Here is an 18,692-nt window from a genome sequence, read left to right as displayed (position 1 = left end):
ATGACATCACGAGGTTCTTCCTTTCCCATTAAGGTAAGAATATTGGATATATTACCAAGCATCACTGCAATCAGGAAGGAAAATAATGCTTTTTTTTTCCAATTGAAGTTTTGTTTGGAGAAATAATGTTTACAAAAAACAGAGCGATAAAACTTTTCACAACTTCGAACTTGTCAACAGCCTTGCCCATTTCCAAAAGAGACTCACAGAATAAGAATTCTTCCAGCTACATACTCAAGGGGAACAGGGAGGCTATCAATTTCTCCATTTCTTGTTTCAAAATGTTACGATATTTTTATAATTCTACCCTGAATGAGAACATTTGACATGAGAATCTCTCCTAGATTTCTGCTGGTTTGGGAGCTTCTGGGTAAAACCTGAAACTAGCCCCTGTACATGGAGGGAGCTTAGAGACGGAAGAAAGAGGCAGGCCACTCCAGACAGAAGTTTTAATAAGCGGGGAACTTACATATGAGGCTTGCCTTGGGCAGCAGAAAAACAAGCTGATTTCTGCACTACCTGCCATAATCTTAAAAGTTCACATAGAGATCTTAACTTGGTTCAGTGATATATTACACAGTCCAGATGGTCTCAATAGCAACTCACTCTCTCAAGGCTGCGTTCCTGAAAATAGTTCCCACTGTGGGAAACGGTGGGCAGAGTGTGCATTCCAAGTCTCTGATTGCCTGGGTTTAAATTGTGGGTCAACTGGTGGTCATATCCCCTCTACCCACCTGCTCCAACAATTTCCTCTGTTCCAGTCCAAAAACCAACTTGAACATTTTCAGTGAAATTGGCTGAACTAGAGTCTCTCCAATTTTATAGGATGTTAGAAAAAAGAATTTTGTTAAATGGAAATTCCAAATTTCAGAAGTATCCTATAGCTTTCATCTTGAGATTTTCTTGCATGAAAAAGTGCCACTCTTAAGAATTTTTACAAATAAAAACTCTGGTGGCATGATCCATGAAAGAACCAATCACTAAACATGACTTCATTCACAATTTAAATTTCTGCTCTCCAAAAGGCACTGTCAAAAATTGAAAAGACAAACTACAGACTGGGAAAAAATATTTGCCAAAGGTTTATCTGATTAAGGACTGTTATCCAAAATATAACAAAGAATTTCTTAAACTCAACAAGAAAACAAAAAAACAAAACATGGGCCAGAGACCCCACCAAAGAAGATCTACAAATAGCAAATAAGCATGTGACAAGATGATCCACATCATATATCATCAGGGGCATGCAAATTAAAACAATAAAGAGATGCCATTATACACTTATTAGAGTGGCCAAAACCCAGAACGCATTGAATGCTGAGGAAGATGTACAACAGGAACCCTCCTCATTCTATTCCTGGTAGGAATGCAAAATGGTACAGCCACTTTGGAAGACAGTTTGATGTTTTTTTACAAAACTAACTGTACTCTAAACCATGCAATCCAGCAATCACACTCTTTGGTATTTACCTAAACGAGATGAAAATATATCTACATAAAAACCTGCACATGGATATTTATAGCAACTTTATTCATAACTGCCCAAACTTGGAAGCAACCAAGTTGTCCTTCAGTAGGTGGGATGGATAAATAACCTGTGGTACATCTAGACAATGGAATATTATTCAGCACTAAAAAGAAATGAGCTATTTAGTTCATTAAAACTTAAAGGCATACTACTAAGTGAAACTTAAATGCATACTACTAAGTGAAAGAAACCAATCTGAAACCCAAAGAATACAAGGTCAAGAGTGAACCCTAAATTACAGACTTTGGGTGATAATGTATCAGTGTAGGTATATCACTTGTAACAAATGTACCACTCTGGTGGGGGATGTTGACAATGGGGGAGTCTCTGCATATGTGATGGCAGGAGGTATATGGGAAGTCTTCAAACCTTTTGCTCTACTTTGTGAAACTAAAGGGCTCTAAAAAATAGTCTGTTAAAAAACAACTACACTGTAGCCTTTGTGTCCCTTACATGAGGTAATACACAACTAATACACTAGCATCTGAGATGGGAAGAGTATAGTTATGTTGTTATGGGTCTAATAATTCCTTTAAGTAGTGATGAGCATAAATGATGTTTCAAGATACCTCCAACAATTGTAATATTATAGAAGAATATCTATGATTTCCAGTGATATCACAGATACCAACGACACTACTGTGGTTTGCTGTCTATGTTAATAACTGAAGGGAATGCAAAATAAAGCTGTAATATTTTTCCCCATCCAAGTTCACAGCCATCTGCCCTCTGAGATCTTAGCCACTCTTGTGGCTTCAAATTCCATCTATGTGCTGCTGAATAAGTCTCAGGTTTTATTTGTTTACTTAACTTGGCATTTACACTTGGTCTATAAGAATAGTTACCATTGTTGAGGGCTTTCTATATGCTAAGGACTATTATAAGCATTTTACATTTACTAAGTCATTTACTTCCCAAAGTAATACTATCAGTAAGTTCTATTCTCATTTTACATAACAAGAGACTTGAGGACAAAGATGTTAAGTAGTTTGTCCTGGCTACTGAGTAGCAGAGTGAAGCATAGAGCCCTGGAGGGCTGCCTTCAAAGCCTGTGCTCCCAGCCTGTAAGCCAACCCTTCTCCTAATCAGTACTTCAAACTCAAATTGGAGAAAACAGGGGTGTGGCTCACTGACCTCAGAATGCATCTCCTCCAGCCTTTCGATATCAAAGTAAATGATCCACCATCCACCTAGGCATTAATGCCCCAAACTTAAGACATCATAGGTTTCCCTTGCTCCACCAATGCATTCCAAAATATAATTCCAAACATAAATAACAATGCTATCTTTAACCTATATCCAGGCATCTGTCCATTTCTTAACAATTCCAATACTTCCTTTCTTTTTAAAAAAAAATTTTAATGTTTATTTATTTTGAGAGAGAGAGAGAGAGAGAGAGAGAGCAAGCAAGCAGGTGAGGGGTAGAGAGAGGGAGACAGAGAATCCCAAGCAGGCTGCACACCATCAACACAGAGCCCGATGCAGGGCTCAAACTCACGAACTTTGAGATCATGACCTGAGCCAAAATCAAAAGTCAGACACTTAATCGACTGAGCCACATCCAGGAGCCCCTCCAATACTTTTTTTCTAATTTCATCCTCATTATCTCTAGTCAAGAACACTACAATAGCATACTAACCAGTCTTATGTCCATTCTTGTCCCCAATTTAATCCCTTATTGCAAAGCAGGTATAGTGCATTTTCTGAAACATAAATCAAGGTTTAAAACTTGAACAACTGCTTCCTTGGGTTTTAAAAGCCTACTTTATCTTGCCCTCATATCGCTTTCCAAACTTACCTCATGCTTCCTTCCCCCTCATTTGCTATCTCCAGTTGCACTGGCTTTTTGTTCCTTCCCAGTTATTTATTTAATTGTTTGTTTATTTGTTTTTAGTTTATCCTTATTTGCCATTATTTTGAAAGGGAGAGAAGAGGGAAATAGAAATAAAATCCAAGCCATCACTTAAAAATGTGGCCATAGGCACTGTTATTTATGTGTCATTGCATCATGGCATTTGATAAAAATGTTTCCTAATTTTATTGAGATATGATGAACATATAACATTGTGTTAGTTTAAGGTGTACAATATGATAATTTGATATATGTATATATCACAAATTGATTACCACAATAAGATTAGTTAACACGGTCATCTCTTCATATTATTACAATTTCCATCAAAATCAGGAACAAGACAAGGATCCCACTCTCACCATTCCTATTCAACATAGTACTAGGCGGCACCAGGATGGCTCAGTTGGTTAAGGATCCAACTCTTGGTTTCGGCTCAGGTCATGATCTCACCATTAGAGAGACTGAGCCCCATGTCGGGCTCTGTGCTGACAGCATAGAGCCTGTTTGGGATTTTCTCTTACTCCCTCTCTCTCTGCCCTTCCCCTGCTCATATGCATGCATGTGCGCTCTCTCTCTCTCTCTCTCTCTCTCTCAAAATAAATGAATAAACTCAAAACAACAACAACAACATAGTACTAGAAGTCCTAGCCAGAGCAATTGAGCAAGAAAAAGAAAAAAAAAGGCATCAAAATCAGAAAGGAAGAAATAAAGCTGTCACTATTTGCAGATGACAAGATGTTATATATAGAAAACCCTAAATATTCCACCAAAAAAAAAAAAGCCTATTAGAACTAATAAGCAGATTCAGTAAAGTTTAGGAACAAAATCAACATATAAAAATCAGTTACATTTATGTAAACAAATAATGAAATATCTTAAAGAGTAATAAAGAAAATAATCCCATTTACAATGGCTTCAAAGACAATAAAATATCTAAGAATAAATTTAGCCAAGGAGGTGAAAGATCTGTACACTGAAAATTATAAGACATTGATTAAAGAAACTGAAGACACAAATAAATGGAATTTTGTTTTGGTCTCATAAACTGCAAGAATTAATATTGTTAAAATGTACATACTACCTAAAGTCATCTTTAGGATGACATCTTTAGGGATTCAAAGCAATCCCTATCAAAATCCCAAAAGCATTTTTCACAGAACTAGAAAAAGCAATCTTACAATTTGTATAAACTACAGAAGACCCCAAATAGCCAAAAGCAATCTTGAGAATTAACAGAGTTGGAAACATCACACTTTCTGATTTCAAACTATATTACAAAGTTATAGTAATCAAAAAACAGTATGGTAATGGCATGAAAACAGACACATAGATCAATGGAACAGAGACCCCTGAAATAAACCAATGAATATACAGTCAACTAATATTGGAAGAGGGAATCAAGACTACTCAATGGGGAAAGAACGATTTCTTCAATAAATGGTGTTGGGAAAACTAGATAACCACATGCAAAAGAATGAAATTGGACCTCTTACATCTTTCCAGTTCTTACTCATTCTATGTTTGTTCCTTATTTAAGATAATTGCTCTAGATGTTACCTCAATTGAAACTTTCTTACTTGACTGTAAGCTCCATGAGGGCAAGGACTTTGTATGTCTTCCTCATTGACACATTTCTATTACCTAGAACTATTTTTGATGATCAAGCATCCTTAATAAATATTTGTTGAATAAATGCATGAATATATATATAAATAAATAAATAAATATATATATATATATATATATATATATATATATGCTTCTTAGTGAAAATATAAATTAAAACAATATTTTATTTGAGTTTATTGGAGTTTAATACACCTAACAGAATGCTGGGCAAATAGTAAGTGCACAATAAATACTTTTTTGATGAACTGAATATGACCATTATATTGTTAACCTACTTTCAAAGTAATACAAATTGCTAATTATCAGCAATACTTGGCCAGGAATACTGTGGAGTGTTTCAAAATATAAAGTCAAGATTGAAAGCTTTTTGTTTGCTTCAAAACAAATAACAAATGGTTATTACCATTTGCCTAGGGCATATAAGATGTTGATTTGTTCTCAGTTCTGTCTAGGAAATGTCTTCTCAACTAGGATTATCCTAGCATGTAGATAGCTATTTGGGGAAGGGAGGCTTAATAACGTTGTGTCTAAAAAAAATTGGGGTCAATACAGTTTCCATATTTAAATCTCCTATATAAGGTTTTGGGAAAATAAGAATTGCCAAATGACTCAGCCCTCTGAGAACACTGCCCCACTGGTCCTTCACCTTCACCTTATTAAATATTATACCCAGTGAGGCATTTTTCAAATTGGCCTATATCATTTTCCAGGGCTTTGCCCTTGACACAAAAGTATGATTTACTAATAAAAATGTTTCCTTAATTAGAATTTGGAGGGGGGGGGTTGCAAACAAAAGTAACTAACTGGAAAACTTAAGCAAAAGGAAATTTATATAAAGAATAATGGAAGCTCCATATTCTCACAGGAAACCTGGCAAATCAAAACATGGAAACATGTAGGAACCAAGCCACTTTCTTTCTTTTTTTTTAATGTTCATTAAATTATTAATGTTTATTCACTTTTGAGAGAGAAACAGAGTGTGAGCAGGAGAGGAGCGGAGAGAGAGGGAGACACAGAATCCGAAGCAGCTCTAGGCTCTGAGCTGTCAGCACAGAGCCCAATGTGAGGCCCAAACCCACGAATTAGGAGATCATGACCTGAGCCAAAGTCAGACTCCCAAGGGACTGAGCCACCCAGGCGCCCCTGTACCAAGCCACTTTCTAAGCCTTGAAGGAAGGAACCTCAGAACAGTCCTGTGTGAACAGACCAGTCAGGGCACCTCTGAGGCAATGAATGAATTCCAGCATTTACTGTCTCAAGGCTCCTCTGCCCAAGGTTCAAGCTCCAAGGAGAATCTGATACTCTGGGTTCCCCCCACCACACATATACACACCTTGGGTCACCAGACTACATTTAATTGGGAAAGAGATTATTCCACAAAGGAGAAATTGGGATGATGTTTAAAAGGGAGAAAAGATAGTGCTCCCCATATAAGAACTGTCTACTTCAAACAACAGAAACAAAATTCTCAAGGCATTAAAAAACAAAATAAAACCCACATGCTTGCCTGAAAACAAAGGTTTGTTCTATCAGTAGGTTTTAGTCTCTTTACCCCTTTACATTTTTCTAGTTTCCTGACTTTTTTTTAGAGAATGTTGCCAACAGTGTCACCTAGTGCCGGCAAGTGCCTTAAAGATAAGTGAGTAAAACTACTAGCTTTCCCAAATTGCCTACTCTCATGCCTGCACATGCACACCTCCAAGTAACCGGAGAAAAGACACCATTCTTGTTGATTTCACTTTAATTCAAGACTGCTATGACCACTAGTCTGATTGGCTGCCTGCAGGGAGTATTTTCCGCTGACCTTTTGACTCTCCAACTCTTCTATCTTGTGGTGGATAGAGTCTAAGATGGTCCCCAAGTAGCCCTATTTTTTCAGGAATCTGCTCCAATCAGGATTTCACTCCTGCCATTTTACTATAACTGTTCTTAGAGTTTCCAATAAGCTCCACATTGTTAAATCCCAGGGTAATTGATAGCCATTACTTCCTCCTCCTTGAATACTTCTCTACGTGGCTTCCCAGGCAATACTCTTGCCTGATGTCTCTGCCATTTTTTGGACCATCCTTTCTCAGTCAGTTTTGCCTGTTTTTCCTCATCTTTCCTACTACTCAATATTGGAATTTCCCAAGGCTCTGTCTTTAGATCTTTTCATCTATATTCCATTCATTAGATGATCACATTCGGCCTCATTATTTTTAAAATACATGCTCATGTTTATCAGATTAATATTTCCAACCTGAAGTTTTCCCTGAGCTTCAGATTCAAAAACCAAACTGCCTATTTTACATCTCACTTGGAAATCTAATAGATCTTAAACTTGATATTTACAAAGGTGAGCTCTTGATACACTCTTCAAATATACTCTTCCCACATTCTTCACCACCTCTTAATGACCTCCATACTTCTAGATGTTGCGGACCAAACCTTGAAGTCATGTTTGCCCCTCCTTTTTTCTCTTACCCTACATATTCCTTGTCAGCAAATCCTATCGACTCGGTTCTCAAATATACCCACAACCTGACCACTTTTCACTACCAACACTGTTACCATCCTTTTCCAAGATACCATTATTCTCGCCTGGATTATTTGCATTCATCTCTGAATTGATGTCCCATCTCTGAATTGATGCATCTGCTCTTGCCCTAGTGCAACTAAATAGTATCTGAGTGTTTCTTTGAAAACATAAGTTAAATCATGTCATATTTTAGCTCAGTATTCTACAGGGGGTTCCCATCTAACTCAGAGTCAAATACATGATCCTGCATGATCTGCCCCACCTCCCATTACTTCTTGGTCTTCATATCCTATATACTTTGACTTCCCTGTTCCTTACACATCAAAACACACTCCCTCCTCATGGCATTGGCATTTGTTCTAAAATGACTGGAATGCTCTTCTCCCAGATGTCCACATGGCTAAGCAAATTCCCTTTAGACCTTCAGATCTTTACTCGAAATTCACCTTCTCTGTGACAATTTCCTGGTCCTTCTATTTAAAACTTCATCATACTCAATCCACCCCCCTCCCCACAATACACATGTGATATACTTCCCTCCTTATTTTTCTCTCTCCAGCATGTATCACTTTCTAACATACTATATATTTTACTCACTTATCTTGTCTATTGGCTATCTCCATTAAGAATGCAAGTTATGTGAAGACAGAGCTTAAAAACAAAACAAAACTAGTGCCCTATTCCTACTGCCTACAATACTGAATATTTGTTGACAGCATACTAAGAGAACCACCCTATTTTTGTAGGTACCTCATTTTGTTCATCTCTCATAAATAGTTCTATATTCAAAATCAGGCTCTCACACACAGCTCATTTTCCAAGTAAGGTGAATTCATAGTGAACCCTTTATTCCTTGTAGCTCTGCAAGAGTTCTTACTAACTCCCTATACTTTCTCATTGCTTTCAAATTGAAGGATAAACAAGTTTATAATCTGTCTCTTCTTCACCATCAAGGCAGGTAGAACCAGGCAAAATGAAAATGAGGATTCCCTCATTCCAAAATTATTTAGGACTTCACAATGGTAACAGCATGGACTAAATGCATGGGACCTATGAGACTGCACAAGTCATATGCCCATGATGCTGGCCCTATTAGTGGGGCTTTCTTAGAGCTGGAATTTTTTTTAACTTAAAAAAGAAGCATGGGATTTAGTGATCAGAAGTCACCTTCCCCTGTCAATGGTCCATGATGAATCTGTATTACAAAGGTTTAAATATTCTAAAGATAAATACAATTTAAATCATTAGTTATGGAAACTACATAGTCATTTTTTCTGGTTCTAAGTTGACTTTTCATTACATAAATTTTCATCTAGTTATAATTATTTATTGTCACATTATCCTATCCACTTATATTAATATTTTAAGATAAAAGTATCACTGGTGAGGGGCGCCTGGGTGTCTCAGTTGGTTGAGCGTCTGACTCTTGATTTCGGCTCAGGTCATGATCTCACAGTTCGTGGGTTCGAGTCCTGTGTATGGCTTCATGCTGGACGTGTGGAACCTGCTTGGGATTCTCTCTCTACCTCTCTTTCTGCCCTTCCTCCCTCTATCTCAATATAAATAAATAAACTTAAAAAAAATCACTGGTGAGATCTTTTGCAAGACATTGATTTATCATCTAAATAAGAACTTTTATTCATTTATTTATTTTTATTTTAAGTAGGCTCCACAGCCAACATGGGGCTTGAACTCACAACCCTGTGATCAAGAGTCACATGCTCTACTGACTGAGCCAGGCAGGTACCCCATAAATAGTCACTTTTAAAGTGAGAAATGTTAAAGATGCTCATTTATTCAACAAGAGTTGAGTATAAAATCTATATATGCAAATTACAGTGCTTGGCTTTTCAAGAAATTTAGGCATTATGTGGCAGAAAATCAGGCTTTTTGTTGAAATATCAATTTTCCTAAAACAAATTAGCCAAATGATCAATTTGCTAAATGACCAATATGCCAAATTTACCAAATTAAATGAATGCAATTTAACAAATAATTAGCAGCTTGAACAAATTGATTTTGGTTACTGATGGTGAAATATATAGAAAAATTATACACACATTTTTGAGTCTCACAACTGGGTTGTGAATTATATATGGATATGTGTATTTTATATTTATATATACTTGTTTCATACATATATGCACTTTTCCCTATTCACTTTATTGATATCCAAAACATAGAACAGTTTTCCTCCTTGTTTTTTAAAAAAAAAATTTTTTTTTCAACGTTTATTTATTTATTTATTTGGGGGGGGGGGGACAGAGAGAGACAGAGCATGAATGGGGGAGGGGCAGAGAGAGAGGGAGACACAGAATCGGAAACAGGCTCCAGGCTCTGAGCCATCAGCCCAGAGCCCAACGCGGGGCTCGAACTCATGGACCGAGAGAGATCGTGACCTGGCTGAAGTCAGACGCTTAACCGACTGCACCACCCAGGCACCCCGTCCTTGTTATAAACAATATGGATTCCTTCTATAGGAGGACTTTCTATAGAAAAGTCTGCCTATTTCAATGGTTCCTGGTTATAAACTGTTCTAGTATAGGATATGGGACAAAGTTTTTCATTAACTTCTGATTTATTTGTTAACACTTTTGAATGACATTTACTACCTTTTTAATACTAAAACCACTTAAAATATTTTAGTATTATTTCACCTATTCCTCATATTCTTTTTTAATTTATAAATTCAGAAGCATCTGAAAAAAATAAAGATTTTGAATTAAATTGTATTTAAATTACTTTTTAATGAAATCATCTAAAGTTTAACTTAGGTTAACTTAATCTAATTCTAATTTAAAAGCAGCAGAAAGAAATCAAAATTAACCAAGCAATTCCAACTTTTATTCCCACAGTACATTTTATTTTGGTTTTTGATATTGAAATATATATACACTTCTACACATTTCACAGCTAATAATTTAAAGTATTTTTGAAAATGCTGCTAAGCAATTCTTGATAAAGCTGGTAATTATTGCTATATGACATTGCAGTCTTCAAATTTAGTAAGTTTGGCAAATAATTAATCAGCAAATTGGCATTCAATGAGCTGATTTTCTGCTAATTGACCAACTTCCAGATAGAGGAGGGAAGGGTGAGTAAAACCTGCAGAAACATCAATTTTCAGGAAGAAGAAGTAAGAGAAAAATAGAAGATGGAAATGATTGGAGAGGTAGGAAGAAACCCAAGACTCTTCAGAGGAATGGAATTTCAAGAAAGATGTTACCAGTGTCACATGCTACAAAGAGTTCCCAGAGGCAGTGGTACCTTGCAGGCAGTAGTTTCTGTGGGATGGTGACATGGGGAGTCAGTTTGCAGAACATTATGAGATGAATGTAATTAACCGGATCTAACAACAACAAAAACATTCAACGCCCGATGAGATAGGTATAAACTCTTGAAGAGTAGGGCCTAATATTATTATTTTTCATATTTTAGAGTTCTGGCTTCTATTTCTTTTCTCTTCCCTCCCAGCTAGAGTAGTCAGGTTTAGTAAACACAGGATACTGAGTTAAATGTGAATTTCAGATAGATAATGAATAATTTTTAGGATGAGTATGTCCTAGGCATTGCAAACCCTCACTAGAGGTGTGCTAAACTGGGGGGCAGTGGAGGGGTTAAGTGCATTGGCTCTGGAGTCACTGCTTGGGTCCTCACTGCACTTAGCAAGTCACTCAAAGTTTGGTGCCTCAGTCCACAGCTTGGAACAATGGGGTAACAATAGTAATTGTCATTAATAGTAATCGTAAGAGTCCTTTGGGGATTATTGTGAGTTGAAGTCTCTAAAGCACTGGGCATGGTGTTTGGGACATGCAGAGAAATCGATACATATTAGTATGATTGTCAATTAAAGGATCAGCACTAATTTATATGAATGTGAAGGGGAAAAAAACGTGTGGGGTTTGTGCATTAGGTGGACTTTTAGGCCCACCTGGTGATAATAATTAAAGCAGACTGGCAAATGAAAGTGTGTAGGCCTAGAATTGAAGGGGGGTGGGGAGCGGGGCAGGATTCATGGAAAACTTGCCCATTGATCTCTGTTGCCAGATGAAGTGGAGTCATTACACCCATGGGGACAGCCTTCAGACGTCAGCACCCAGGTTTGCCTGTGGAGGTCTGATCACCACAGACCGGTCCGGGCGGGATCAGTTCTCCCGCGCAGGGGAGTGTATCTGCGTGCAAATCTCAGAGGTGCGGCGGGACGGCCCGGGGCGGGGCGGGCCTCGGGTGGCTGAGTTCGCCTGCGTGCGTGGGAAGAGCGTGGCGCGCGAGCGCGTCTCCGTCCGGACCCGAGCCCGACACTGGCTGCAGCTGCGAGTGAGCGGCGCGCGCGGACTCTGCGGGGCTGGCGCGGCGATGGGACACCTGTGGCTCTTGGGAACCTGGGGCCTCTGGGGGCTGCTCTTGTGCGCCGCGGACCCCCGCACAGGTAACTCATCCCGGGCACGGTCCGTGCAGACGCAACCCCTGATCCTAGGGGTGGCGTGGGAGAGGCGGGACTGCCTGCCATCAGCCCTGCGCCAAGGCTGCGAGTGCGGCTGCATGGCGATCCTGCGGACCTGGGACCTGCAGGGCAGGCCTAACAGAGAGACAGAGACAGAAGAGAAGAGGGATTGCTCTGAAGTCTTAAGAGTTCCTGCGTGAATTATGGAACCTCACAGCCCCCACCCCCAAGTGACTCTATTGAAAAAGACACTGAAACTTGGCTGGAGGTGGGGATGGGGGACACAGTCTGAGTCCTCTCTCTTCTCTTTTTGGGTCCCTTTCCCCAAGGTATGGAGAGCAGTGGCCCCCCTCCCCCCCTTAGGACAGGAATGGATCTCTGTGACTGGTGTCAGTCACTTTCAGGGGCAGCTGCCCTGTGCCTTCAAAGTAATACCCAGGAGAGAGTTGGAAGAGATGATAAGATAAGAAATTGGAGTTGTCCGTGGAGATAACGGGAGGATGAACCTGAGATAGGTGAGGAGCAGCACGGTCTTGGAGATAGGGTTCAGAGTCCTTACTGGAGTTTCCTACTCTTGGCTGTGTGCTGGTGGGAGTTATAAATGTGCCTGAAGCAGGATCAGTCTTGGAGCTCTTGGCAAAGTCAGACCTAAAGTACAGACACATCTGAAGTCCATACTAAACTTTTTGCATGCAGGAATGGACTATACGATTATAATTTCTTTAACCTTTTCTCATATATCCATTTTAAACAGTAATTTGTGTGGCCTTTCTTTTTGGTCTCCGCTTAAATTTTTCCACCTACTTTGAGAATTGTTACTGAATCTTATAAGTACCAGATTTGTATAGTTTAAGCAGAAAACGAACTCTTGTAGCCAATGTGTATCTTTGAGTTGTTTTAAAGCATACTTCCAGTTCTCCAAAGAAGCAGTCCACTCACCCTTGTGTATGCAGAGGCCCCTCCCTGTTTCTAGACCTCTTTACCTTTCCCAAACTTGGTCCAGGCCGGCTATTTACATTGGCCCTGCAAGATGCAGCCGGGGTGCCCCTTCTTTCAAGAAGCCAGTATGACCCAAGCAGTGTGGATGAAGTGCCCCTTCTTAGTCACCCATGGCCCCTGTGCTGTCTTCTGTGTGCTGTCACTCTGTGCTGTCTATCCTAACTTTTGGAAAGTTGGGACTGTCAATACATTTGTATATCCCCAGGAACCTTACACCATTCATTGAATGAGTTAGGGACCATTAGAGTAAGAACTTACTATCATCAGGAGGCTGAAAAGATCCCAGAAATTATCTTCCCTAAAGTCTTACTCTGTCACAGAAAACAATTTCTTCTTAAGACATATCATTACCTTTTGTACCTGGACTATTCTTTCAACTGACCCAGCTTTGCACTTCTTCTGTGCTCTTATAACGAACAACCCGTTTCTCCACAGTATTATTTCTGCAGCATTGTCTGCTGCTGTGTGGGCTGCTAACTGTAGTTATGGAACTGTAGTTAGTGAGCACTACATGAAATTAAGGGTTGGAATAAATCTTTTGTAATATGATAGGTAAGAGTGATGAGAATGATCATGTATTATTCCCACTCTTTGTGGCACCTAAGATAGTACTTTGCATAAAGCCAATGGGTATTAATTAAGTTAATGACTTAGTTTCTGTCAAATCATTGGTTAGTAGTAGAGCCACAAATAGAATATGGGTGTATTTACTTTCAGTCCTGTATCTTCATGATGTTTTTCTTTTAACGTTGTAATATGTGGTACCATTTGATGCTTGAAATGAGTACTTGATGCTTTTACTTCTGCACTGTAATATCTTTCAGGTGGCTCCAAAATTATTCCCAAAGTCACAGAAATAATACCTAAATATGGCAGCATAAATGGAGCGACAAGGCTGACTATCAAAGGAGAAGGTAAGGTTGCCTCTTTTTTTCTTTTTCTTTTTTCTTTTGGCCAAGGTTGAAGCATTTTAAAGACTATATCACATTTAGAGATTTGTGGTTTAAAAAAAAATCCATAAGAGTTGTTTCTCCATTTGGCCAGAATATTAACTCTACCCCTTTGACAACTAACAAAATCCCCAACAATCTCTACCATCCTGATCATCTGAATTCGTATTATAATCACTTGCTTAATTTAACTTCCAAGATCTGGATTATAATGACTGAACTGAAAGGAACATTTTTTTAAAATGTTTATTCAGTTTTGAGAAAGTGAGCATGAGCAGGGGAAGGGCAGAGAGAGAGAGGGGAACAGAGGATCCAAAGCAGGCTCTGCACTGACAGCAGAGAGCCCAATATGGGGCTCCAACTCAGGAATGGTGAGATCGCTACCTGAGCAAAAGTTGGACACTCAGCTGACTGAGCCACCCAGGTGCCCCCAAAAGGAAAATCTTGAATCCACCTTGGCAGTTATTTGCTTTGTTCTTCATGGGTCTAATAACATTTAATTTATCTTTATCAAATATAACATTTGGAGGGCTGGGGAAGTAGAATGTTTAATAAGAGGCTCTGATGGATAACTAGAATGTTAATGAAGGCAGAAAGGCAATTAAAAGCAAAACTTTGGATGGCTTCTCCTGCCACCCAGTCCTTTTCATATACTTCATCAAAGTATGGGTTATGTATGACTTTCTCCTTGCCTGGTCATGGGTGGAAATATAGTAGGCAATCACTGAACTTCTTTAATGAACAACTGTTCCTAAGATTAAATATATGGTTCTTTTAGTCCTAAAGCCTTTGCATTCTAAATAATAGTAATATTCTGTTCATGGATTTTTGAAGGATAGGAAAGAAAGCATTTTTGAAAATACAAAAAACTATTATTTAGTCTTTAAAATAAAAAGACAAATGAGAACCTTTGGGAGTTAGAATGGACAGAGCAACACATTTAATTATTCTGTCATACATACTGAAATGTCTTTTGATACTTCTAAGTAACATTTCTGCAGAATTCGATCTCTCAATGACATATTTAAAATGGTTTATGCCTCTAAATTGTGAAGAATATATTTTGGACTAACGTTTGATTGTTGTTGTTTAGAGCTAAACACCTAAAGTCAATGTATTTGCTGAAGACTAATTTAAAAGAGGCTTTATCCATAGTTTCCTTGTATTGTAAATTGCTGTTAAGATGTGCTTGAAAGCTATTTGGTTCTTAACAGAGTTTTCAAAGCCATAAAGAAATGCCCAGACTAAAACAAAGCAAAACACAACAAAATAAAACAGAACAGAACACCACTCAACTATTTCTTTCTGCCTTGAGACCTAAACTTTTTCTGATCTAAAAACCATTCTTTGAGATTAAGTACGTAGACCCAGATGGCCCTTAGTTATAAATACAAAACAAAACATTCTATTCTTAAGGTGTTTTGGAAGAACATCTTTATGAATTTAGCTGTAACCTTTGCTCTTACATGGACTTTCTGAGTCACAGTGTATTGTGTGTCACTCGTGTCATGATGAATTTCTAGTTTTCCCATCTGTCTCAATTGCTGGATGCTCTTGCTAGAGATAGAGGATCATGGGATAGTGAAATCCTATTTGAGTTGCAGATACCTGCATCCCCACCTTGATTTGTCTTCCCTCTTCTTACTTTGCCCACGTACTGCAGGTGACTAAAAATGTGTTAGCATATGTCTTTCTCAGAGGCTGGGTCTAAATACTGTTTTATATAGGTTTTCAGGGCCCATGATATATACAGAATGTGTATAGAGCAATGTAATGAATTTACAAAACACACCAGACTTCCAAAGCTAAGTGAATGTGCTACTTGAACAAACTTTTTTGAAGAACTACATACACACACTCCATCAGTGCTCTCTAACCCATATTTCATGTTTAGAATTGCATGCAGACCTAATTTATTAATCACACAAGAACACTTTCTAAATGGAATTGTCACTGCTAGATGATTACCTAAATGTTGGTCCCATATGACTATATAAATACTTTATTTTTGTAAAAGTCATGATGAGAAAATTAAATGTTATAGAAATGTTCGACTTAGAAAGTGAGTTCCTGAAATTCCACCATCTAGAAAGGTCTACCGTTAATATTTTGGTGTAACCACGTGACTTACGGCTATTTCCACATATCATATTCACCATTGCAGGCAGAAATTTGCTGCTGCATTACTTTGTTCTAAAGGCTAGGCTTCAGGAGCCAAAGATATAATTTTACAATTATGTAGCCTAAGTAAAAGTGTTTTAAATATTTTTGAAATGTTTATTTATTTGTGAAAGAGAGAGAGAGTGAGACAGAGTGCTAGTGGGGGAGGGGCAGAGAGACAGGGAGACAGAATCTGAAGCAGGCTCCAGGCTCTGAGCTGTCAGCACAGAGCCCAACGTGGGGCTTGAACCCACGAACCATGAGATCATGACCTGAGCTGAAGTCTGGTGCTTAAAAACCCCTAAGTAAAAGTGTCTTGAGCAATGGCATGATCATGGAAATAATTGTGTCTCTGTCTAGGAGGCCTACTTTAATGAGGAGTGTTATCGTTTTGATTAGTTCTGGAGTGTTTCTAACTTTCTTGGCCTTGTTACTTTATATTCATACCTTGTATTTCTCAAATGTCTTTTTTTTAATATTTCTCTTAAGTGAGTAAGATGGAAGGAGTAGTATTTTACTTTTGGCTTTTTTTTCTAGAGATTTCCCTATTACATATATTTTTGTCTAACCGAAGTATTGAATTATATAGTTTTTATAATGTTACGAAGACACAGGGACTTTTTGGTCCAGTCTGACTGGCTTTTGTTCCATCTCTGCCCCTTCCCACTGTGTGACTGGGGCCGGTTACTCCTCTAAGCCTCAGCTTCCTCATCAGTAACGTGGGATATTAATTCCTACCTGTTGGGGCTGTTGTAAATATTGAAAAGGATGATGTATCTAAGGTACCCATAGATACTATCTGTTCCGTAAATTAGAGCTATTTTATTTTTATTATTTTTATTTTATTTTTGCATTTATGTTATAGGTTTGGTTCCATTCTTTAGGAATCATCCTTCATCACACTGCACCTTTCCTTCTCATTGTTTTGAATGTTACAACTTTGGAGTAGGTTTATATGCTTTCAACTCTGCTTTGTTTTTAACTAGAGAAACCCAAACAGCCTGCATTGTGCAAAACGACTACTGGCCTTAACAACACTGACATTTTCCATGATAGCAGCACAGGCTGCTATCAGGAGAACCAGGTTTGTGTGCCTGGAAAGTCTTATCTCCAGTTTTTCTGCAAAAGAAAAAAATACATCAACATGCCAGGAATTTCCATCTGAAGCTTCAACGTTTTCTGTTTCCAGGGTACACCCAACCCTTCCTGTAATCTTTGTGCTTTGGAGTACTTCCAGAGGTATCTTCTTCATACTCAATTATTTTTTAGAATTATACTTTTATATTGAAATTCTTTCTAGAGGGGATTCTTTTTAACTCTTTGGAGTTAGCTAAAACATTAGACATATTTCTATAGTTGTTTTTTTAAGTAGAATTTATGAGGATATTTTCAAATCTTACAGATTTGGCCTATGCTTTCCCATAGATTTTACTCCTGGGAGATATGTCTATATATGTGACATAAATACTGTATAGAATTTGTGTATGACATATATGACATTAAATATATATGTGACATTAAATATATAGATGACATTAAAACAACTCCTAAGCAAAAAAAACAAACAAACAATATCTTCTTTTGTTGGTTTTATTTTTTACAATTGTATTTGCCTTAAGAATGCTTATGAACAGATCTGTGTTACCATATCAATTATGTGACATGTGCCTAATAGGAAAATAAATACATGCATCACATCCTGAACCACACCACTAGTAAAACTTTCCATGCTTTAGTTAGTTTCCAGCAGCCCTTCTGTGTATTTCAAACTCAACAGGAACTCCAAAGATAAGCATTAGCTGGCAAAAGGAAAGAACACGTTTTCAAGTAGCTAGCTTTCCTCTGTTTTCATGTATCTTTTCAAAATTCCATTTTAGCAGTAACTGCCATCCTAGAATCAAAGCTTCAGATTCAATGCAGATATCTTTTACATGTTAAATTGATACTTATATTTGAACTTTAGCCTATGTTGGATAAGTTCTGTTTGTTTACGGTTTATGCTTAGAGGAAGAAAGCGGTATTTATTGAAATCCCTCCCCTTTGTTGAGTTCTGCTTATGTTTTCTATGTTTAAAGGACAGGAGAAGAGCTAAGAACATAGAGTCTGGAGGAAGTTATTTATGGTAATGGGTAATAGCTTTGTAATGAACATTTTTTAATATTATTTTTCTCCCAATATCATGTGTGCCAGGTTGACATCTACAATTAGATTCAAATCCTAACCACCCACTTATTAGTTTTGTGTTATTTATAAAAAGGAATATTAATACTGAACTTAAACTTCAGGATTTTTGTGACCAATAATAAGAGCAAATATCATCTGAGCTCTTAACATGTGAGCCAAGCACCAAGCTAAGCAATATATACAATCCTTGGTTAGTCTTCCTACAATCTAATAAGTATGTTATTATGTTCATTTTTCTGATGAGGAGACTTAAGAATGAGAGAGTTTATGTCTAAAATTCTAATGCCCAAAGTCATACAACAAGGACATGTGGAGCTGGGATTTTACCCAGGATGTCAGGGTTCCTTTAAAAGCACTATCTCCTGGGGCAGCTGGGTGGCTCAGTAGGTTAAACCCCAACTCTGGATCTCAGCTAGGGTCATGAT

The 18,692-nt window shown here is 37.9% G+C and overlaps 1 protein-coding gene across 2 annotated transcripts in view; it reads left to right on the top strand.

Moving 5' to 3' along the window:
* The first annotated feature begins 11,734 nt into the window (after positions 1–11,734).
* Positions 11,735–18,692, top strand: part of PKHD1L1 (PKHD1 like 1) — a 157,581-nt gene continuing 150,623 nt past the window's right edge. For both annotated transcript variants that reach the window (XM_045453885.1, XM_045453884.1), the window contains exons 1-2: positions 11,735–11,959; positions 13,798–13,887. In XM_045453885.1, the coding sequence (XP_045309841.1) occupies positions 11,887–11,959; positions 13,798–13,887 (163 nt within the window). In that variant the 5' untranslated portion in view covers positions 11,735–11,886. The remainder of the gene's footprint in view (positions 11,960–13,797; positions 13,888–18,692) is intronic.

This window comes from Leopardus geoffroyi, chromosome C3 (assembly GCF_018350155.1).
Source record: "Leopardus geoffroyi isolate Oge1 chromosome C3, O.geoffroyi_Oge1_pat1.0, whole genome shotgun sequence".
Taxonomy (NCBI): Eukaryota; Metazoa; Chordata; class Mammalia; order Carnivora; family Felidae; genus Leopardus; species Leopardus geoffroyi.
The sequence above is the reverse complement of the archived record's forward strand: the minus strand, read 5'-3'. Positions and strand labels throughout refer to the sequence as shown.